Source organism: Panthera pardus, unplaced genomic scaffold, assembly GCF_024362965.1.
Source record: "Panthera pardus isolate Hobbes unplaced genomic scaffold, ASM2436296v1 HiC_scaffold_20, whole genome shotgun sequence".
Taxonomy (NCBI): domain Eukaryota; kingdom Metazoa; phylum Chordata; class Mammalia; order Carnivora; family Felidae; genus Panthera; species Panthera pardus.
Window position 1 is genome coordinate 88,558,290 of NW_026526766.1, and position 23,075 is coordinate 88,581,364.

Below are 23,075 nucleotides of genomic sequence, written 5' to 3' on the forward strand. Positions count from 1 at the left end.
TCCCTCCGCCCCTCGGTGCGGCCGCCACACGCCGCCGGAGCTCGGACCGGGCGCCAGTTCCCTCGTCGTCGTGCCTCGCCGCGGCCGCCCAGCCCGGAGCCGGCGGGAGGAGCCCCGCGCTCGCCATGTCGGTCGCGCTCGGCAACAGGTTCCAAGGTAGGCGCCGCGGTCCCCGCGCCCCTGCCCCCGCCCCCCCCCCCCCCCCCCCCGGCGCGGAGTCCCCCGCCCGCCACCTGCGCGCGCGGAGCGCGCGGCGTGGTCCGCCGCGCGGGGCCCGGGGAGACCCACGCTTCCCGGGCCGCTTCTTTGTCTCCGGCAGGAGGGAAGGCGTTCGGCTTGCTCAAAGCCCGGCAGGAGAGGAGGCTGGCCGAGATCAACCGGGTAAGCGCGCGCCGCCAGGGCGGCCGGCGAGTTTCCCCCCGAGTATCCCAGAGCCCCCCGGGGCCCGCCCCCGTCCGCGAGGCTGTGCCTGGGGCCGCCTCAACCCCCTCTCTCCTTCCTCTGGGCTTCCAATTCCTTCCCTCGGCCCCTGCCCCTGTGCCTCCCGCCTCCAGGTAGGTTCCCCCCCCTCCCTCCCCCTCCTCCTCCCGCGGCTCGGGTTGCAAGTCGTTACTCTTAGACTGGGGAGGTAGGGCCCGCCCAGGAGCTCCGGTGCCCCCGGGCCGGGGCTCCCCGGAAGCCCGCCTGGGACCAGCTGCAAGGATGTGGCGCAGGAGGGACCCCCCCCTTCCCCCCCCCCCCATGTGTCCCAGCTCAGAGAGGCGAGGTGGCACAGCAAGTCCAGAGTCCACATGGGGCCGCTGTGAGAACCCGGGGGTCCAGGCTGCAGGCCAGTGCTCCACCCCCGCCCCCACCCCACACCTCTTTCTCACTCCAACTTTTTAGGGAAGCTTCTCCCAGAGGCTTGATGCTTTTCTCATTGGCCCTGGTGGATTTCTATAAAGAAATCCTTCCTACTGTGGCTGGGCGCCCAATGGGCGCTCCGTAAACGTTTGCGGAACGAGCATGTAAATCGTAGAAGATAAGGAAAAGTGTCAGGGCCTGCCTGGATTGGCCAAAGCTCAAGGGCAGCACAGTCCTAGCTTGGGGGTTCTGTGAGACCTGGGCTCAGGCCTGGCCTCCATCGCGGACCAGCTCTGTGGTGATCAGCAAAGGCTCTCGGGGCGGAGTGGGGGTCACGATGAGGACTGGCTGAGGCAAGGCGTGGAGTGTGCGTGGTCCCGCACCTGCCAGGAGGGAAGATGTCGTGGACGGTGCCACAGTTGTTTCCCCGAGGCGGTCTCCCAGATTCACTCCTAACGGGCTCACCGAAACAAGACTAGCTATTCCCCCTGCCGTCTCCCTCAGCGGCTGGGCACCCAAGGTCCAAGCCCAGCTCAGAGTCCCGGCATGGGAAGCGGGTGAGTGTCTTCGGGGTCCAGGCTGTGTGGAGGTGGGTCTAGGGGCTGCCTCTTGGGGGTAGTATTTCCTCTCGCTGGGGCTTGATTCCCTCCTTGATTCTTTTTGGAGGGCCTGGAACTAGGCAGCCTATCTGATTTCATTCCACTGGCTGTAGGAATCCCATGCGGGGCTCTGGGGACCCAGGGTCCCTCCAAGTAAACTCTGGGCTCCTCTTTGCCATCATTGCCCTGCCCCCGGGTGCCATCTTGAGCACAGCTAAAAGGGAGACTGGACATCTGGCTGGGGCTCTCAGGGGTCCAAGCTGCTGGGCCACCTTCCAGTTTACTCCACAGCCAGCCCGCCCTTGGTCTTGGCTGCTCTTGCCCTCTGGACAGGAGCCTGGAACCCTGACCTCATACAGCCCCCTGGGCCACTCGGCCGGGCGGGTTCCAGGCTGGCTGAATCCACCCACAGCCAGCAGAACCCTGAGCCAGAGACAACTGGAGATGGGGGAGAAGTGATTACAGTCAGACAAATCAGAGGAGCTGAGAATGTGTGGGACTTTCCATGCCAGTCCCCAGGGTGGGGGGTGGGGTAAGCTACCGGGTTGTTTGGGGAGGTAGACTGGCTTGGCTCAGGGCTCAGGTCACACAGAAGCAGAACTAGCTTCCTTTACCTGCCCACATGCTATCCTGAGCTACGTCATGTGAACCCAGGCTGCTGTTGGGCCGCTGGATGAAACCATAGGAAGGGGACTCCAGGATCAAACCAGAAGTTTGAGCTGCTTCCCACCCCAGGAGGTCGAGGCGGCCTGACCCCACAGTATGGAGTCACGAGTGGGGGTGAAGGGGTGGGCAGAGTGCTCGCTGGCTCTCTGACCTTGGGCCATCCGCGTGAGGTAGTGGTAGTTCATTGTCGTGATTTTTCAGGGAGGTAATCTATGGAAAGCACACGGGAGAGCTGGCTGCTGTCATGATTATTATCATCAGTTTGTTTGGCGCGTTAAGACGCGGGGAGGGGAAACCCAGGGGCAGGGTCTGTGACATGTCGCAGCCCCTGCTGGCTGCGCAGCTTGGGACAGACCCTTTCATCTGGTGGAACCTTAGTCTTCCCTGCCTGAAACTCAGGGAGCAGTGATCGCTGCTCTGTTCCGAGTCCCTAGGACAGTCAGTGGAGATGAGCAGACAGACAGAAGCTCTTTGCAGACTCTGAGGGAGTCACTCTGTTTGAGGGTCTGAGTCCGCTCCACCCACGACCATGACCGCAGCAGAAGTTCCCTGGGGTGGGCGGATTCTAGAGGGAACCTTGGCAGTTCAGATTGCTTTGCTTTGGGGTATAGCTTCACTGCCCCATTGGAGCAGAGCTTCTGGGGGGCTGGCCCGAGCAGTTTCCCAGTGGCCCTGAGGAAGCAGGGACGCATGGAGGATGGGGCTTCGTAACTCCCTTGCTGCATGTGCTTAAGTACCCCTGGGGCCGCTGCCTGGGGCAGAGCCCAGCCTGGCTGGCAGTTCTGGGGGCTTCTCTGGGCCAACATCCCAGTTCCCTCTGGGGCCTTCCCCCCACCCCGGGCTGGGCCAGCTTCCAAGGGGTACCAGGGCAGCTCAGTCTTAGCGATTGCTGTTATAAGGGTCAGAAGTAAAAAACTGAGGGAGACTCGGGGGTACCTGGAGGTCCTGCGGGGCTGTGTGGAAGTGCACTTTTTTTTTTTCCTGGTTCTGCTTTAGTTTTCTTGATCATTTTCCGAGCACTTGGCATGTGCCAGGCAGTGTTCCGGGAGCACTTCAGGCAACGTCTCGCTGCACACTCACTCTGATGCCATGAGCGTCTCTTCCCATTTTACAGAAAACAAGACTGGGGGGCCGGGGGAGTGGGTGGGATGAGTCAACCGCCCGGGTTTAAACAGCGTAGACTGAAGATAGCCCGTTCGTCTCTGCCACGCGTGTGCGTGAGTGCGCGTGCTTGTGGGCGCATTCTCTGCACTACTGAGGCGGGCGGGACCTGCCAGCACCTCCCACTCCCCCACCCCCCACCCCCACACATAGCTGACATTCCCTGTGCCTTGGAGGCATGGCAGGTGACCCCGGGCCGCCGGGCCTGGCCTTATCTGGCAACGGGACAGGGTCTCTCCAGTTTCCCCACAGGGACAGAGAGAAGTGATGGGGCTGGATGGGTGCCCCTCAGAGTGCCCTTATCCTTCCGACTGAGCAGGAGGAGTGCAGAGGGCAGCGAGGGCTGCATCGCGAACTGGCCAGAGGCCAGGATCTTTAGCTAATGACTTGGGTTGTGCCTTTGCTCCGTGCACAGTGCTGCACATACATCGTCTCAGTGACTCCTCCGGGCAGAGCGTTTGTTTACCCAGATGTGCAGCAAGGATCTATAAACATCCCCGGGGGACAGGGATTACTCAGGTTTTAGAGATGAGGACACAGAGGCTCAGCCAGGTGAAGTCACCTGCCCGAGGTCACCCGGCCAGCAAGTGGCAGAGCCGGGGCTCTGACTCCAGACGGCACCCGTGGTCAGCCCGGGACGCTGTCCACCGGGTGGCCGTGGCCTAGCTGTGACACAGGCCGCTCCTGCTTAAGCGATAGGGATCTCTGGCTACTGTCCCGCCTTCCCCAGCCCTCCTGGGTCGAGTGAAGGGCACTTGGCATTCCCTATAGCATTTAGGGGCCTGATGGTTATTTCCAACCCCGGGTACCGTCTGTATGGGAAGAACTGGACACAGCAGGCTGGGTGTCTGTGCCCAGGGGTTATGTATCCCCAGCGACAGGGGACCTCTGAGACCTGACGAATGCCACCCTGTCCCTGCCCAGGTGAATGTGCCCAGCTGGCATCGCTGGGCACCGGTCCCTCTTGCTCCTCCTTAATATATTATAAGGGAGATGGTGATAAGCGGCCACGTGAGCCTCGGAGGATTCAGTGTCCCCACAGGTACAGCCGGTCTCGACCTTGGTGTGGCCGTGTCACAGGAAGCCGGGGATAGAATTTCGGTAGGGTCTGCTTCACTTGTGAAGTCGGTGGGGTGTTTTTCTTCAGCTGCCCCGTCTGCTGGCCAGGATGCAGCATCCGGGTGAGGCCCCAAAGCTGCTGAGGGGAACGTGAGCCTGCTGTCCTCGCGGGTGCACGTTACAGCCTCCTGCCACGCACCGGGCCGGCCTGGCCCTTTAAGAGCCCGTGGGTTGCGTCAGAAGCATCTCGGCCTGGCCCAGTATGGTGCTGCCTGTCCTTGGGGGTTTCAACCACCAGCTCCTTGGATGGCCTCCCAGATGGTGATATCTGCCCGCCCCAAAATTCTGCTGCGGCTGATACATAAAGACAAGCCTGGAGGGCCAGGAGCAAGTATCCGGGAGCAGGTGCTGGAGGTACCAGCCCAGAAAGAGAGTTAAGTAGGGGGTGGGGGCGGGGCAGACAGGTGGCAGGGATCTGGAAGCCCGGACGCGGCGGGGGCTGCCAACCTCTGCTGGTTTTGGATATTCTCCCTTCCGGGCATGAGTATGCAGATGGGAATCCCAGGGATGGGTGGTAGGTTCTGATGGGCATCAGAGGTTGTAGACGACCCCGAGGCAGCAGTGAGCAGGTGGGGCTGTGGGCGCCGTCCCCTGGGGCCGAGATGGGAGCACTGTGTCCCGTGTGGATGGCCCATCCCTGCCGGGTCAGCCGGTGTCCAGGGACAAATAGGGATGGCCAGAGGGTCAAGGCTTACCAGGAGGACTCCGTGGCACAATGTGGGACAGAGAGCTGTGGGTAGGTCTCTGCTTTTCCCCTTTTCACACCTAATCTCTTGGTGTGGCTTGAGTTTGGGCGACCCAAACACATCACTGTTAACACTTACATGTAGGAGTCCGGGCTCTTCCTATGCACTCAGCTCTTTTCTTTTTTTTTTTAATGGTTTTTTTTTTTTTTTTAATTTTTATTTTATTTTTGAGACAGAGAGAGAGCATGATTTTTATTTTATTTTTGAGACAGAGAGAGAGAGAGAGCATGAGCAGGGGAGGGGCAGAGAGAAGGGGAGACACAGAATCCGAAGCAGGCCCCAGGCTCCAAGCTGTCAGCCCAGAGCCCGACGTGGGGCTCGAACTCACGGAGTGTGAGATCATGACCTGAGCTGAAGTCGGACGCTTAACCGACTGAACCACCCAGGCGCCCCAGCTCTCTTAATCCTTATGCCGACCCACTGGGGGGGGGGGCGGGGTTCTATCATTATGATTGCATTTTACAGATGAGGAAACTGAGGCCCAGAGTAGTAAAGCAAGTTGCCCAGGGCCACAGAGCTAAGAAATGCTGCAGCTGGGATTTGAGCCCAGTCAACCTGATCCCACCTCCCTTCCTGTGACTTCTGCCCCGCACACCCCGCACCTAGGAGCGTTTATGTAGGTCCCCCGGCCATTGTGGCTTGAGGCAAGACCCTTTCCGTTCTGGGGCCTCAGTTTCCCCGGCCGTTGAACGAAGAGAACTGGCTGGATGCTCTGAGGAGTCCCTTACAGGTTCTATGCCCCTGTGGTTGTTTTAACAATCCTGCCGCCTTCCTGGGCCTTGCCCGTGGACACTCTGGTTTGAGGCGTGACTGTCTGGCTGGCAGCTTCCTAGTTTTGACCCCACGCTCCTGCCTACTTGTGGTTTCTGACTCTTTGCCGGGGATTGACCAGGCCACCATTTCATTCCAAGCCCCCTGCACCCCTTATGCCTGGAGGTCCTGACGGCACTTTGTGCAGCTGGATAAACTTGTCGTTTGGGACAGTGGGTCGGAGTGGGAGAGGGTGCCGGGGGTGGAGTAATGCATCCACCCACCCTCCTCGTCCCCCTCGAGGGCTATAGGATGGTTCCCTGGCCTCCAGAATAACCTCCTGCAGCTGCCCAAGAGGAAAGGTAGCGCTCAGTATTGACTTTCTTTGCCCAGAAGCCTGTGGCCAGGACACCCTCTTGTTTGGGGCAAGGAGGGAGCTGGGCTGGTGAAGGGAGGCAGACAGACTTTGCTTGAATTGTTAAAACTTGGTAACCTTGAGCAACCTCCCTGGGCCTCAGTTATCCGATCTATCCAATGGGAATACCCGGAAAAGGGAAAGAGAAGCCAACCACAACCAGCCTAAGTCGGTGGGAAGGGGGGTTGCCTCCTAATCTATTTAATAGCTGATGATGGTCTGGATGATGAGCTGTGGGGGTTAGAAGTAGATTGTACGAATATAAATATTAGAAGATCGCAAGAATAAACAGCTAACATTTATTTAGTAATTACTAGGTGCCAGGCACTGTGTGAGCACTTTACATGTATTTATGCTTTCATACTGCAACCCCTCGGGACAAGCCTACGAGATCTTTTTCTCCTTCCTCCAGATGAAGAAACCACAGCACAGACAAATGAAGTAATTTTCACACAGCTACTAAGTGATTCGATCCCAGGCATTCTGGCTCCAGCTTGCCGTCTGTTTCTCCTTTTGCTTTTGTTCTAAACATCTGCGGTGGCTTCTGTCTCTGTCTCCTCTGTCTGGGGATCCAGAGTCAGGGCAGCACGGGGGTGGCGGGGGGTGGTCCTGGAGTGTGGACACGTAGGGTACCTGCCCACCGGACATGGCTGTGCCCCGAGGCTGGACAAGGATACAGAGGGAGGACGCCTAGAGGTGGGGAGGCTGTGGGCTGCGCATGAACAGGAACCAAGAATCCAAAGCTTGGAGCTGGGGTGGGAGCTGGCAGGCCCGCCCCTGGGACTCCCGCTTCTGCTGCCCACCTGCCTCCTCCCTGGCGCCCTGCCGAAGGCATGGTCCTCCCAGCTGCCCCAAGCCCGGGTTCAGCAAAGGCTGCCCGCCCACGCGTGAGCGGGTCAGCTGCCTGTCCCAGCCGTGGCCACTCTGTGGCTCAGGGCACTTGTCATTTTTGGCTTTAAGGAAACGTGTAATTCTAATCCCTGAGCCCCTCCAGTCTTGTATGACACGAATACGCCTTGGCAAAGCTGCTCTGCCAAGTGGAGAAAGTGATTCTGGGCTAAATGCCAGGCCTCTCCATTCATTCAACAGATGTTTCCTAAGCACCTACTATATGCTGGGCACTGCCGTGTGTGAGGCTTCTGTGGGGCATGAGACAGTAAAGACGTCCTCCTGGAACCTCTGGCCAAAGGCTTGCCTCCTCCCGGCGTCTTTCCAACACCCGCTTTCTCGGGTCACTTTGATTCCTCAGCTCAGCGGGGAAAGAGCCCAGACAGCCCCCACTGTGGACTTGAATCCCAGCTCGGGCACTTGCCAGCCGTGCTGCTTTGCACAAGTCATTTGTCCTCGCTGGGTCTCCATTCTCTCAGCCCGCAAAAATTTATTGGGCACCTGTTCTGTGGCAGGGGGAGACAGACAACGGACAGCACCCTTAATAAGCGCTACGTCGTAAATTGTGTTAGGAGGCGGTTCCTCCCGTGGGACAGGAGGGATGTGTGGGAAGAAAGCGGGTTGAGAGTGGAGGCTGAGGACCGCAGTGGACACGATGGATGGGATTTGCCTCCTGGAGAAGGTGAAAGCTGGGCAAATGGGTGAAGACGGTGAGGGAGAGAGCCATGCAGATGTGGGCGGACGAGCGCTGCAGACAGGGGCACAGCTGGAGCTGCGGTTCCCAAGGTGGGAGCGAGCCTGGCATGGGGGAGGCACTCACTCTAGTGGGGGGGGGGGGGAGAACCAGTTGGACAGCCTGTCACGTGGTCATAAGCACTAAGGAGAAAACTGACTCTATCACCGAGACAATAATCTGGACGCCCAGAGCTGCTGCACCTGCCGGCTCCGGGTCAGGCCCAGTGAACGAGAATCGCTCCTGGGTCCTGGGTTCGTCTGTGCGCGATTTGTCTCCAAGACCAGGGACCGTGTCCGGCCCTTGAGCCCAATTTGCCTGGATCCCTAGAGGGGGTTGGTACATGATACGGACAGGCTCTGGCTGGCGCAGGATTTCTGGTCAACCAGAATGTGGGAGCGGGGAGGGCCCCCAGGTCTCTCTCCAGGGGCTCCCGGATGTTGGGCGTTGCCCGTGCCCTTCTGCCTCCCCACGAGGGTTTTCCAGTTCCTGAAATGGTAAAGCGGAGGGAACACAGGGGCCAGGCAGTGAACCGAACGTCAGCTAAATGGGTTCCATTTAAAAATTCTGACATGTTGAAAAAAAAAAAAAATTAAAAAAAAAAAAAAAAGGGGGCGCCTGGGTGGCGCAGTCGGTTAAGCGTCCGACTTCAGCCAGGTCACGATCTCGCGGTCTGTGAGTTCGAGCCCCGCGTCGGGCTTTGGGCTGATGGCTCGGAGCCTGGAGCCTGTTTCCGATTCTGTGTCTCCCTCTCTCTCTGCCCCTCCCCCGTTCATGCTCTGTCTCTCTCTGTCCCAAAAATAAATAAAAAATGTTGGAAAAAAAAAAATTTAAAAAAATAAAAATTCTGACATTATGAACTTCCTACTTTTACAAAATGTCCTTTGCTGAACTCACGGCAACAGTCAGTGGTGATTGTTTAAAGTCTCTACTTGGCAAAATAAAACCTTGGCAGGTCTATGTTAGCACCTCCCCTTATTTTTAACTTCTTTTTGGGAAATGTTTTCTTCTGCGTTATCCCCAAGTCTGGGAACCACGGACCTATTTGTCCCTCTGCTGTGCAGATAATAGGACCTGTGACCCTGGGAGGTGCCTGGTTTGTTCAGGGTCACAGACAAGAGGTAATTGTCCTACTTTTGGGCAGAGAATGGGACGGGGGAAAAGAGCAGTGGGAAAGAGCTAGGAGAGGGAGCCAAGAGGAAGAGAAGTCCTGGACTGAGCCAGCCGGGGGTGGGGGGGGGGAGCCTCCCAGGCTACAAGAGACAGTCATAGCTCCAGCTAAGTGGGGGCAAGACCGTGCGTGGCACCTGGTACCGAGGTCCGATGTGAAGCTGTGGCCAAGCCATACCAGGGGCCCTGGGGTTGCCCTCTGTGAGGCTGCTGGAGGCAGAGACAGACCCTGGGGTCCAACAGACTCAGGTTCCAAACCAAACCTGCAGGGACTGCAGACATGTGATTTAACCTCTCTGGCCCTGCTGTTCCCACCTCAGTGAGATAGCACAGGGCCTGCCCAAAGCAGAAATCCTGCACCAGCCAGAGCCTTTTCAGGGATCTGGATCCAACCAAATTGAGCTCAAGGGGTAGGACAGCCCCCAGAACCAACAAGGGGAGCCGCACTGGCAGGTGGGTGTCTCCTTCCCTGTCAAAGGGGGCTGAGTTAATTTGGAGGAACTTGAACCCTGGAAGGGATCATATTCTGCCTCGTGCTTAGATATACTTGTTGCCTGAGCCCTGTCGTACAAGTACAGACTTTGTCATCAGTTAGTGGGGCATGACAGCGGGAATTTAGAAACAGATTGAGTGATCTAGATAATATTTAACATGATTTTATTTTTTAAGTTTATTTATTTATTCTGAGAAAGAGAGGGAGGGAGGGAACGAGTGGGGGAGGGACAGAGAGAGAGAGGGACAGAGGATCCAAAGCCGGCTCTCTGCTGACAGCAGGGAGCCTGATGAGGGGCTCGAACTCATAAACCGCAAGATCATGACCTGAGCCAAAGTTGGATGCTTAGCCCACTGAGCCACCCCGGGGTCCCATTTAACATCATTTTAAACACGAGCTTCCTGTAATTTAACGATAAGGACCTTATTTCCTTGGTCTCACCTGCTCTCTTGGTGCCTCGAACAGAGCTGTATACCCTGTGGTCCCTTAAATGAGTGGAGGTCCCATGCCCGTGTTCGGTCTGCTCAGTAATGAGGAAAGCGGTGGCCAGAGACGAGAGGGGATTTGCAGAACCTGGTGCTAGGATGGGAACGTGGCCTCCGCTTTCCCAGAGGACGGGAGTATTTCCCTGAATGCAGGTTCCAGGGCTGCATAAAGATCAGCAACAAGGCAAGTAAGCTACCTGGCCAAACAGGTACTTACTAATTTGTAGTGTTTTGTTTTAAAGCCAGATGAATGCCTGCCATCCGCCCATCTTTGGGTGTTGGGATGAAGGATGCAGGCTGTTCATGAGATGAAATTAACTTGAAGCTCTGGCTGTGTGCGCCTCAGTTTCCTCATCTGTAAAATGGGAGTGATAATGGTAACTAACTTTTGGACCCACTGGGAGATCCCAAGAGATCGTGCAGGTTGGTGTTTCCTTCTGGAGGCTGATGTTAGTGTCCCCCCCCACCCCCCCCACAGGCCCCTCCCCCCACCTGGTTCTGAAAGGCATCATGTGAGGGGACGGTAGCCCTGTTTTACAGGTGAGAGGGTAAGTGACCTCCCAAGGCTAGAGCAGAGGCTAATCATACAAGAGTTGCTGTTTATTGAGCACTTGCTGTCTTCCCAGAGTCGTACATACACGCTCCTTGGCGGCTCTTAACAAACCGGAGGAGTGGCTATGATAATTCTACCCATTTGTCAGATAAAGCAATCGAGAGGCAGACAGGAATTCATATGCTGGGGTCACATCCCTAAGGAGTTAATGCTAGAACCAGGCAGCTTGCCTTTGGGGCTCGCGGCTCCGTGGACCTTGGAGCTGGGGTGCCCTGCTGGGGCAGGCCCAGTTCCCCACACTGGTAATTCGGAGGCTGACTGAAGGTATTTAGGGCAGGCCCTCCGGGCGGCACCCCGGGCTGCTGAGCATACTTCCTGCCCACGGCGTGGACTGCAGATCTGTCTCTGAGGGGTTGACAGGAGGCCAGGGCAAACACTGGGGCCTCCTGCCCTGCCTGGCCAAGCCAGGCCACCTGGTGCGGGAGCAGGCACCAGGGCGACGGGCCTACGTGTCAGTGAGCTCTGCCCATTGACCCTGCGCTCAGCACTGTTCTTTCGCCTTTCAAGGAGTTTCTGTGTGACCAGAAGTACAGTGATGAAGAGAACCTGGTGGAAAAGCTTGCGGCCTTCAAAGGTAAGCTGGGGCTGTCTGCCCCACCCTCCCTGACAGAGCTGGGCTGGCCTCTGGCACGTAGGATTCCTTACCCCGCAGAGCCAGGCTGAGCCCCCGTTTCTTCCAGAACGCCCCCTTCCCAGAGGGCCGTGAGGTGGGGGGCTCGGGCGCGGGCACGGGCCCCTCCATCTGTCTCTGTGCCACCCCAGACCCCTCACCCTCGGCCGCGGGCCCAGCCCGGCCCCTCTCCCCCCAGCTGCTCGGCAGGCAGGGCTCAGGCTGGCTCCCGTCCGCTGCTGTCCAGGCCCTGCTTGCTCCCGGGGCCCCAGCACACAATCAGCTCTTTGTAGCAGCTCTTGCCTTTCCCCTCCGTGGGGGAGCGGCTCGGGAGCCCCTGCGCAGAATGGACGTTTGTGTCGCCACAGTGGGGCAGGGGGCAGAGTTTCTGCCCATTGAATCCCAGCAGCACGGGATGAAAAGAAAACAGGGCCTGGGAGCCCGCGTGGGGAGGGGGCGGCATAAAGGTCCCTCTGTTCCGGGCCCTGGCGCTTGGTTCCCGGCCAGCGGCTCGAAAGGAGAGGAGCCGTGCACATAAGGAGCGGGACAGTCCCACCTTTCCTGCCTGGGAGATGCACCGGGTGTGCAGGGAGCCCTGGCCGCTGAAGGACCTCGGCGGATATCCTCGAGGCCGCCTTTCCCCTACACCCCCACCCCCACACCCCCGAAGTCTTGGCAGTGTGGGCATCCTCCCTGCTCCGAGGCCAAGAGCCTGCCAAGTGCTCCTCAGGCTGCCCACAGCTTAGTTGTCCTGAGGCAGGACACCGATGGCGAAGCATTTGTTGAGCGTTGACCTTGGGGGAAGCACCTGGAATGCTGTGTTGGGAGCTCCCCCCAACTCATCCCAATTCGGCCAGGAGGGAGACGGGTGTGAGCTTGAACTTACAGATGAAGAAACTCGGGCTCAGAGAGGTGGGCTTGCTTGCGTGGGGTCACACGGCCCGCCGACGGTTTGTCTCCTTCCAGAGCCCCTGCTCTGAACCATTATGCAACGGGGCTCCTAACATTAACAAAAAGAAAAGCCAGAACAAAGACACACCCTGTCCCGCCGCCCGAAAGAGAGCCACGCAAAGGAGGAGCAGTCCATTCCCTTCTGTCTGGGTACCAGGGAGGTGGCTCTGGGAGGAGGGACAGAAGTCTCCTCTCCTTGTCTTCCTTGGGATGGAGGATTGGGTCCATCAGGGCAGAGTGGGACCACAGGAACTTACCTTGGAAGCAAAGGGGCTGTGAAGGTTTTCAAATCATTCACTCATTTGACCTCCAAATGAGCACCTACTATGTGCCAGGGCCCCTGCAGGCCTGGGGCTACAATGGGGAATACACAGAGAGCCCTGCCCAAGGCAGAGGCTAGCGGGGGAGGGTATGGCAAAGAGAAAGGCAATGCAGGGGGCGCAGATGGTGGTAGGTGCTTTGTGGGGGTGGCAGGGACCAGCCCGAAAGGCTGGGGAGCCCTGAGAATAGCTGGGAGGGACATTCAGGCCAGCATGTCCCAGCAGGAGCAGGGTGTGGGGGGGTGGGGGGGGTGGATGGGCCAGAGGGAGCAGGGCCAGTGGGAGTGGAGCAGAGGTGAGGGAGGAAGAGGCAGCCCAAGAGGCTGGAGGGCAGGCGCTCGTGAAGGTCACAGGGACCTTCCAGGAAGACCTTGGGCTTCCCATGCTGGCTGTTCAGTGCAAAATAGACCTTGAGGGCCCTGCAGTTTTGTGGTGGGGGTGACCTGCCCAGGGCCACACGCTGCCCTCGTTAGAAGATACCAGGCTCATTGCCCTGCATATTCTCCCTTACTGTTGGGGGTTCCCGGGACCTCTTGATCAGGCAGGCGTAACTCAAGGTCTATAGGGGGGGGTTAGGGGAGGGTCTGTGTACCCCGGGACCCTGTGTGTGCCACTTTGGGTCAAGGGCAGATCTATGGCGTTTCTCTTGGGAGAGCATCAGATTCTCAGTGGTGCCTACAGCCCCCCAGAAGGTTCAGAACCACAGGGAGTCCTTAAATCTGACTGCCCATCAGAATCACCTGAGACACTCTAAAACCATACTAATTCCTGCCCCCTCCCCACCCTTTTCCAAACCCACTGAATCTGTATCTCAGGGCCTGGGAACCTATTCTATTCTAGTCACTGTTGCCAATGTGATTTAGATGCAGCCAGCGCAGGCTGGGGGGTGGGGGGGACCGGGGAGGAAGCAGCTGCCCCCTCAGCAGAGGGTCAGAGTGGCCCCCAGCACCTTTCTCCATGGCGCCTGTGGGAGAGGGGTGTGGGCAAGGCGAGCTCTCTCTCCAGAAACAATGGCTAAGATGACGGGACTCACGTCAAGACCCCCGAGGAGGATGGTGTGGGCTCCCTCAGGGGAGCCCCTGGGACCCTCCAGGGGGGTGACCCTGATTCTGAGCTAATGCCGGGTTTTGCTCTGTGATTTCCAGAGAAGTACATGGAGTTTGACCTGAACAATGAGGGCGAGATTGGTAAGTGAGGCCTCGGGTGTGCTGGGGGAGGGGGGGTGTTCGGTGGGTGAAGGGTGTGGGGTCCAGAGAGCCCCACTGACCCACTTGTGTGCGTGAGGGGCACACACGGAAACTTCCCTGTGGGCCAGGCCAACAAGCTGGTCTTACTTCTACCCTGGACCCACTGCTCCCAGATTCCTCTCCTCTCTGCTTCCCTCCCGCCCACATCCCTGCTCACACCTCAGGCTCCCATGCCAGGTGCTGGGAGGACCCAGGGTAGAGGGTTTCACGCCTGCCCGGGGCTGGAGATGCTTAGGCTGTTGACACCCTGGTCCAGGGGGCTGGCAGTTCCTTTGTCCTTGCCTTTGTATACTGTCCTGTCTTTGACATCGTGCTTCTGTGTGCCCTGCTTCCTGTCTTCCAGCAGACCCTTACTGTATCGTGTGGTCCAGGTGTGGGGGGTGACAAACGCCTGTCCCGTGGCACTCAGGTTCAAGACCGTATCTTGACCATCGCTAGGAATGCTATGACCTGGTCAAGGCCGGCTGAATTATCCCCATTTTACAGATGAGGAAACTGAGGCCCAGCAGGGTAACTGACTTGCTTGGGGCACGGGATGGTTAAGTGGCAGGCCCAGGGTCCAGATCCCAGCCTTTGTTTCTCAAACTGGCTTCCCACCTCTGTTTTGCCCTGAGCTCAGTGTTGCTGCTGTGTCTACCCCTCCTCTGTCTTGTCTCCTTCTCCTTTTAAAATATTAAAAACAAATTTTTTTAATGTTTATTAATTTTGGAAGGGGAGAGAGACAGAGCGTGAGCGGGGGAAGGGCAGAGAGAGAGAGGGAGACCCAGAATCCGAAACAGGCTCCAGGCTCCGAGCTGTCAGCACAGAGCCCGACCCGGGGCTCGAACCCACGAGCTGTGAGATCATGACCTGAGCCGAAGTTGGACGCTCAGCTGTTGCCCCTCCTTTTTATATATTTTTATCTTTTATTTTTCTTTAGAAAAAAAAAAATTGGTGGCGGGGGGAGGGTTGCCTGGGTGGCTCGGTCGGTTAAGTGTCTGACTCTTGGTTTTGGCTCAGGTCATGATCTCACCGTTTGTGAGACTGAGTCCCACATCAGGCTCTGCGGCTGACAGTGCAAAGCCCGCTTGAGACTCTCTCTCTCCTACTCTCTCTCTCTGTCCCTCCCCCGCTCACGCTCTCTCTCAAAATAAACTTAAAAAAATTAGGGTTATCAAATTAATGCATTTTCACGATAAAGAAAATTTAGAAAACGTAGTAACGCACAAAGACAAAAATGTCACCTACAATCCTACCTCCCAGAATATAAACGTTTTGGTTTACATCCTTCCATCCTCTGTTCTAATCACAAATGCTATTTTATACCATTTTAGAATCTGATTTTTTTCGAAAAATAATATAACGTGGGTATTTTGACATATGATTAACTTTTCTTTTGAAATTATAATTAATGGGTGCACAATATTTTGTTGCAGGGAAGGCCTATAATTTATTCAGCCAATGCCTTAGTATTGCCCATGTAGACAATTTCTAATTTTAAACACTTTTTAAAAAAATGTTTATTTACTTTTGAGAGAGAGAGACATAAAGCCCAAGTGAGGGAGGGGCAGAGAGAGAGGGAGGGAGACACAGAGTCCGAAACAGGGTTCAGGCTCCGAGGTGTCAGCACAGAGCCCTACCCAGGGGTCAAACCCACGAACCAGGGGATCATGACCTGGGCTGAAATAAGATGCTTTTTTTTCTTTAATGTCTTATTTATTTTTGAGAGAGAGAGCGTGTGAGCAGGGGAGGGGCAGAGCGAGAGGGAGACACAGAATCTGAAGCAGGCTCCAGGCTCCAAGCTGTCAGCACAGAGCCCGATGTGGGACTCGAACGTACGAACCGTGAGATCATGACCTGAGCCAAAGTGGGACACTTCACCGACTGAGCTACCCAGGCGCCCCAAATTTTGACTATTTTTAATCATCCTGTGAAGAGCATCTTTGCGCATGAATCTTTGTCCACGTCGCCGATCATTTCTTTAGAGTAAATCTCAGGAATTAGACATTCTGGGTCAAAGGCTTTTGAAGCATCTTGCCAAATTGCCTTCCAGAAAGATCTTGCCAATTCAGAGTCTGGCCAGCAGCATGGGGGAGACCTTTCACTTTTCCCCGCAGAGTGCTGCCCAGTTTTCTTTGAAATGCCCTGGACATCCTGGCACCTAGGGGTCTGGCATCTGTCCTGCCCACCCTGCTCTCGGGTGAGCTGGCGAACCACTCCCCTGGCCCTCAAATTGGCCCCCTGCCCCACTTCTGTGCCACCAGCCTTTGCCAACCCATTGTTCACAAAACAATATGAAGGAAATTGCCTAAGACCTTGGGAGCCGGAAGGTCAGGGGCAGCAATTCTGCAGAGAGTAGTGACTTTTTGGTGCCTCCCTTGTTTTTCTTGAATTTTATTCTTTTGTTGGTTTTCCTGCTCTGCAGGATATTTTTGGCATCCTCTCCCTGCCAGCGAGGCGGAACCCTAGGACCTCTGGGTGGGAGTGGCAGGTAGAGAGAAGCTGCCACCGGGCTCCTGGCAGAGTGACTTTCCATGCCTGGGGTCAAGTCAACTCCCTGACCCCACCTTGCGGGGCAGTGACTTCCTGGGTAGCGGGAGCGGCGGGCGACAGCCCACCCTCACCTCGGGGGTCCGCGGACGTGACAGAATAAAGAATCTGTTACCGAACACCTGCTTTGTGCCGGATACTTCTCGCACGTCGTCCTTCCAAATGATCCCATCAACCCATTTTGCCACTTACGGGAGCAGAGTTTCAGAGAGGTTGAGTAGTTTGCCCCAGGTCCCACAGCCAGGAAGAGCAGAGGTGGATTCCAACCCAAGTCTGTTGGATTCTAGATGCCCATGTCCCTAACCGCTAGTCTATACTGTTTCCAAAGAGAGCAGGGAGGGCATGATGGGCTCATTCACCCCAGAAGAGAAAGGCATGTCCCCAGGGAGGGGCTGTCCTGCTGGGCTCCTTCGAGTGGGTGCGGGGTGGGGCCGGCAGGGGGGTGGGGGGAGCTGTGCCAGCTTCCTCGCTTGGCCCGTAGCCTGTCTCCACTTAACGGATCTGCTTTTTCCTCCGGCAGACCTGATGTCTTTAAAGAGGATGATGGAGAAGCTCGGGGTCCCCAAGACCCACCTGGAGATGAAAAAGATGATCTCAGAGGTGACAGGTGGCGTCAGCGACACCATCTCCTACCGTGACTTCGTGAACATGATGTTGGGGAAGCGGTCGGCTGTCCTCAAGCTGTGAGTACCGCCCGCCTCTCCTGGGGCCCCTGAAGTCAAAGTCACTGTTGCGCGGACAGAATTCCTTGGGTGGTGTACTCGACCAGGTTCTCAATTTCTCCGAACCCGATTTCCTTATGTGTCAAATGGTCACATTAACGTGTACCTTGCAGGCAGAGTTCGCCTGTAGCAGAACTTCCTGTAGAGTCAGCACTCAGTAAGCAGCAACCGTGGTGGTGACGGCAGTGATAAATCTACTGGGAAACCTTCTGAGCCTCAGTTTCCTCGTTTGTAAAATGATTCTACTACATTCCCTGGGGAGTCTCTTGCATTGAACGTACAAATGAAAATATACCAAGCTCATTTGTCATGAAGGGGGAGGTTGAGGCCCAGGGAGGCTGAAGGACTCCTCATGAGCCCACGGGTCAGGCCGCAGAGCTTTAAGTGTGGGGTGGGCTGGGGCAAGAGGTATGGCGGGACAACCATCAAGGTTAGACCGCGGTGCACCTGCGAGGCCAGATGGCAGCCAGCAGGAGGCCTGATGTTTTTGGAAAACACCTAAGATTTAGGGCATTTACTGCATGTCGGGTGCTGGTCTACCCCGTGACTCCGTAGATTTATCATGTATTAATTTAGCAAATATTTACCGAGCACCAGCTATGTACTAAGGATGATTCTAGGCGCTGGGGACACATGAATTGCTGGGCTCGTGGAGCTTCATTCTAATGACAAGAGGCAGACAAACACAAAATCAAAACCCCGAAAAAGCTGAAACGCCAGATTGCAATGGCGTAGTACAGAGAAAAATAAAGTGGACAAGAGGAACAGAGATGGACGGCATGGTGGACAGGGAAGATCTCACTGAGAAGACAGCTTTTGACCAGAGCCCCGAAGGAGGGAGATGTGAAGAGATGAGCCATGTGAAGATCTGAGGAAAAGCATTCCTGGCAGAGGAAACAGCAAGTGCAAGGGTCCTGAGGCAGAACTGTGCTTGTGGGCCTAAAGGAAAAGCATGGAGGCTAGTGTGTCCCGCCATCAGTGAGCACAGTGAGTGAAGATGAGTTTGCAGAGACGGGCAGACACGGGACCTTGTAGGTCACGGTCCCACGTAGCACTTGGCACTAACGTGGAGGGATGCCATTGGATGACTTTAAGCTAGGGGCTGACTTTTTTTAAAAATATTTATTTATTTATTGAGAGAGAAAGAGCATGAGTGGGGGAGGGGCAGAGAGAGAGAGGGAGAGAGAATCCCAAGCAGGCCCCACACTCAGCACCCAGCCGGATGCAGGTTTCGATCCTGCGACCTCAAGATCGCGACCGGAGCTAATGTCAAGAGTCAGACGCTTAACTGACTGAGCCACCCGGGCACCTTGGGGCTGACTTTTAAAAGCCTCTGTCTGCGGTAGGGGTGAGAGTGGCCGCAGGGAGACTGTGCAGGCACGACATGAGGCCACTCAGCCTGGGGAGGGTACAGAGGAGGTAGGCAGAAACCGTTGGAATCGGGAATGATTTGGGAGACAGAACTGGAAGATTTGCTTCCATGCCCAGATATCGGGTATGTATAAGGCTAACAAGGAGTCAGATGATTCTGATCTGTCTGGGGTCTGAGTCACCGAGTGACGTTGCTGTTTGCTTTAGGGGCAGCGCAGGTGGGGAAGGCAGGAATTGAGAGTTGAGTTTTTAGGGGCGCCTGGGTGGCTCAGTCGGCTGAGCGGCCGACTTTGGCTCAGGTCACGATCTCGTGCTTTGTGAGTTCGAACTCAGCGTCGAACCGTGAGATCATGACCTGAGCCAAAGTTGGCCGCTTAACCGACTGAGCCACTCAGGTGCCCCTCCTAGATGTTACCCCCGAAGGCTTGGGAGGTTCTTGAACACCTGAAGGGGTTTTGAGCAGAGCCACGGCTCTGCCTCCTTCCGGGAGCGTGTTTAGGGGAAGACGCATGGCTTAGAATACAGAGTTCTCTGCACGTTGGTTTTCTCTTCTGCGAAAAAGGGGCTAGCCACCCCTTCCACACAGAGAATATCCCATGGAGAATGGGTGCAAGGGCATTCTGTTGGGGACCCTACAGACCCGAGGGCGGGGATGATCTTTCCCCTGATGAGGGAAGGAATCCTAATCCTGTTTGGTTTTTTTTCTCCATCTCCAAACCAGAGTCATGATGTTTGAAGGAAAAGCCAACGAGAGCAGCCCCAAGCCAGTTGGTCCCCCTCCAGAGAGAGACATTGCCAGCCTGCCCTGAGGACCCCCGTCTGGACCTGCCCCCATTCCTCCCCACTAATCTTGCTGCCCTTCTTGACTCATTGTGATTTGTCTTCTTTGTTTTGTTTGGTCTTGGTGCGTTTGTTAATTTTTTTAATCAGCAGAACCGGTGATCACTTTGTAAAGCACAAATTATCTGCCTTCAAGGGGCTCTGGGTGGGGGAGTTCTGAGCCTTGGTACCCTCCCTCTGTTCTTCCCTCCTCCCCCCTTCCCTGTGCAGCAGGGCTGACATCAAACCAAAAACTGGAGGGGGCAGGGCCAGGACGGGGAGCCTGGAAGGCTGTGGTCCTCATGTTTGGAGCCGGCACAGTCTGTCCTTCCAGGGTCTTGGAGCTAAGTCCAGGCTTGCTGGCCTGGCCCTGGTGAGGACCACAGCCCGCTCTCGGAAGGCCCTGGAGTAGGTTTGCTCGGACAGCTCTGTGGTTCGTGCTCTTAGGTTGTCTAGGGCGTGGCCACTCAGTGTCCCATTTCCCCAGCTGATTCCGCCTCAGTCCACACTTCTCATCCTCAGGGAGGTGACAGAAGGAGAGAGGGAGGGAGCGGCTTGGCAATCTGAGCCCTTCCAGAAGGTTCCAGAAGGAATCCTCAGGCCTTGCCTGCAGCCACACCTTTATGGGCAGCTCAGAGGGAAAGTGCAGCCCCCTGGCCCTTTGCTGGGGCAGCAAAGGGGGTAGAAGGGAGGCGAGGGGCCTTGGGAGGCGTGTCAGTTCAGTCTGGTGGCACCTTTCGGGGAGGATGCTGAGGGCAGCAGGATAGGAAAAGGAGGAATAGAGTACTTATGGCAAAAAGTCAGCCCCACTAAATAAGCCAAGAGCTGAGAAACAGAAGGTTGCCTTTCTGATCCCAATCTGCTTGAAACTTGACTGTGCCCCCCCATTTGACTTACCACCTTACATCATTCATTCATTCATTGATTCATTCCCCCATGTAGTCATTCAACAGATATTTATTGACCACGTATTATAAGCTTTAAGCCTCCCCACTTTGTCCCGACATGTGCCTGTCCTCTCACCCCTTTCTCCATCCCAAAACTTTGAGCTTGGGGATTGGATTGGGGTCCCTTGTGATGGACTCCCAGTGTTTTAGGACCCTGATCTGCTCTGTAGGTTAGCTGGACCGGACCTCTCGTTTCACAGGCGAGAAAACTGTGGTGTTCACAGGGATTAAGTGCCTTGCCAAGGAAGGGGTTAATCGGGAGACGGAAGTTTGGACTGGAACCCAGGTGTTCAGATGCCATGCCCATGCCTCGCCTCTGCCCTGGGCTGTCTCAGTCAGTGATGCCAACAAGAGAAGGTGCAGGGAGGGGAAATCTCCTAGGTCAACGATTGAGGAAGGCCCTGGGCCAGGACTCACCCTTCCCAGTGCCTCCAGGTCAGCAACAGGGTTTGGGTAAGGGCCAGGGTGCTCTCCAATTCTGCCTTCCCTAGAGCTTCTCTGCCAAGCCATTTCTCAGAACTCATACAGGAAGGTGTCAACCCTCAGCCCCATCTTGGCTGAGCAGGGACCCCAGCCCTGACCCCATCTGTTCCGGAGTCCCTTATACCGCCCACTCAGGACTTAGATGCGCTCATCCATTGAACATATTTATTAAACACCTGCTATGGGCCAAGAGCCAAGGACCCAGAAGTGAACTGGACAGACTCATAGAATTTAGAGTCCTGTGGGGAAGTCAGACCCAGGCAACGACGAGTGAGGTGAATGTTAAGAAAGAGGGGACTATGGGGTGATTGCACCGCAATCCTGGGCCCGAGACTGAGCCATGAGTCTTGGAGAAGTCTTCACCAATCCTTAAGTGGAAACGTCTGGGTGCTGTTGGAGGGGGGAGCCAGTGTGGGCTCCCTGCAGCTCCTTAGTGACCCATAATCAAGGGCCCAGGGAGCTGCCCTTAGAGCAGCTTGGGGGAGTGGAGCAGGTGGGGGATGGGGAAATGCCCGGTTGGGTTAATCTACTAGTCTCAACCAGTTCAGGAGCAAGATTATTTGGCCATGACTGGCTGATCCTCAGCCTAAGGAGCTGCTTCAAATGCACAAGCCTAGTTGAAGTTTAAACCCCAGCAAAACAGTTCTCCCTGCAAATGTAAAATCTTACTCCATCACCTCCTCTGCCTTTCCCACCCCCCACCCCCCACTCTGGAGATCATTAGATGAACAGCTGCCTGTCCCCACCCCTTCCCACTGTCCTCTCTTTGGGACAGGCTGAGACCTTTGAGCAAGGTAACACCTTCCTTAACTACCCGTTATAGTCAGTGTAACTGTTCCTAACTAAAGAGAGGAGAGCAGAAGCAATCAGGCTTACTTGAGGAGGTCCCACAGTTTATAAGACTGTAGAAAGCCTCCTTTAAGGGAGGGGAGCAAGGAGGTGTGTCCCCAGCTTCTGGAAAGGGCAGGAAAGAAAGTTCTCTCGTTGGATGGGGAGCATCCTGGGAAACACCACCAGTTCCTCCACCATTTCCTAGAGGGAGAGGGGCTCAAAAGTGGTCCCGGAAAAGGGGGTGTGCGCATGTATTTCAGATCGTGGCTATTGGCTCTAGGACTTCTTCAGCTGTCTTTTTTCTGAAAGACCAAATCTAACTAATGCAACCAGCAACTTGGGGACTGCCAAGTATGGCTTTGTCCCGGTGACTCAAAAGGAAGGAGTTTGCTAGGCAAGTTCAGGTGGATGAAGTGTGTGTGTGTGTGTGTGTGTGTGTGTGTGTGTGTACGTGTACGCATGTAAGTGTGTGTGGTGCCGGCTATCATCTCCACGGACTAGAAATAAAACAGACAAACTTATCAGTGTCTTGATTTGTGTATTTTGGGGACAGTTCCTGGGCTCAACAAATTCAGGAGACAGCGAATATAGTGACAGTTGGAAAGAATGTGTCCTGTGTGCCGGGCTCTGTTAAATGCTGAGCTTCATTTACTCCTCACAACAGCTCCACGAGACAGGTTCTGTTATGTTATCCTTGCTTTAAAAAAGCAGCCTTGAAGCAGATCAGCAATTTTGCTGAAACCAAACAGTAAAGTAGAAGAAAATGATCCCCATCCGCGGCGTTAACCCCTAGGCTCCAGATTTAAGAATTTCTGTCCCAGAGCGTTTATAATTCCAAAACAAACACCTCTACGTAGGACTGTAATAGTCATCAATCGACACATCCGGACAAGCTGAATTCTAATCCTGCCTTCACCCCTTTCTGAGGGGCACTGGGGAATTTTCTAAACTTCTCATCAATTAAATGGCAACAATAAACCCCTCGGTGACTAGGATGTCTTGGACGTTAAATAACACACGTTAAGTGTTTTTGCGCAGTTTCCACGCTCTTGCTCGGGAAATGATTACCCTGAAAGGAGCCAAGCTGATCTCTGGTGCCCTTTACCCTCTCATTTCAGCCTTCCTGCTCAGACACGGAAGAGTCCTCCGTGGCCCCACCCACCCACTTTTCGAACCTGTTCCTCCACACCCCCCTGCAAAGCCTCTCTCAAGAGCTGCCCCCTGGAAACGTCTGTCAGGTTTCCTAACTCCTCTCACTCGGGGACTGTTAGTAACCACCTACACCCCAGTGTTAATGTGAGGTCTCAGCGGCACAAAGGAGTAGGGGGAACGCGAGCAGGCGCCTCGCAACCACAGAAACCAACGGGCAGCCAGCCCGCTCCAGCCTCGACGCCGGGGGCGGGACCTGGGCGCTTCAGGGCGCAGGCGCGTCCGCCCTGGGGCCACGCCCCCTCGTCGGCCAATAGGAGGCGGTGGCCAGGAGAGCGCGCGACTTCAGGAGGTCCCTCAGTCTCCGCCGACCACACCGCCGACTGGGACGTATGACGTCACCAAACCGCGCCGG

The 23,075-nt window shown here is 55.9% G+C and overlaps 1 protein-coding gene across 3 annotated transcripts; it reads left to right on the forward strand.

The window, feature by feature from the left end:
* Positions 1-19,323, forward strand: AIF1L (allograft inflammatory factor 1 like). Of its 3 annotated transcripts, XM_053908440.1 has the most exons (6): positions 1-156; positions 320-381; positions 11,189-11,255; positions 13,708-13,749; positions 16,859-17,021; positions 19,153-19,323. In XM_053908440.1, the coding sequence occupies exons 1-6, from the start codon at positions 126-128 to the stop codon at positions 19,238-19,240; spliced, it is 453 nt and encodes a 150-aa protein (XP_053764415.1). In that variant the 5' UTR covers positions 1-125; the 3' UTR covers positions 19,241-19,323. The 3 variants fall into 3 exon arrangements, with proteins under 3 accessions (XP_053764415.1, XP_053764416.1, XP_053764417.1); XM_053908441.1 differs by lacking the exons at positions 1-156; positions 320-381 and adding an exon at positions 1,230-1,400; XM_053908442.1 differs by lacking the exons at positions 1-156; positions 320-381 and adding an exon at positions 7,723-7,745.
* The last annotated feature ends 3,752 nt before the right edge of the window (positions 19,324-23,075 follow it).

Coding starts and splice junctions, on each gene's coding strand:
- AIF1L (XM_053908440.1), top strand. CDS start 126: ATGTCGGTCGCGCTCGGCAACAGGTTCCAAG. Junction 382..11,188: donor GGCTGGCCGAGATCAACCGG/GTAAGCGCGCGC, acceptor TCGCCTTTCAAG/GAGTTTCTGTGTGACCAGAA. Junction 17,022..19,152: donor CGGTCGGCTGTCCTCAAGCT/GTGAGTACCGCC, acceptor TCTCCAAACCAG/AGTCATGATGTTTGAAGGAA.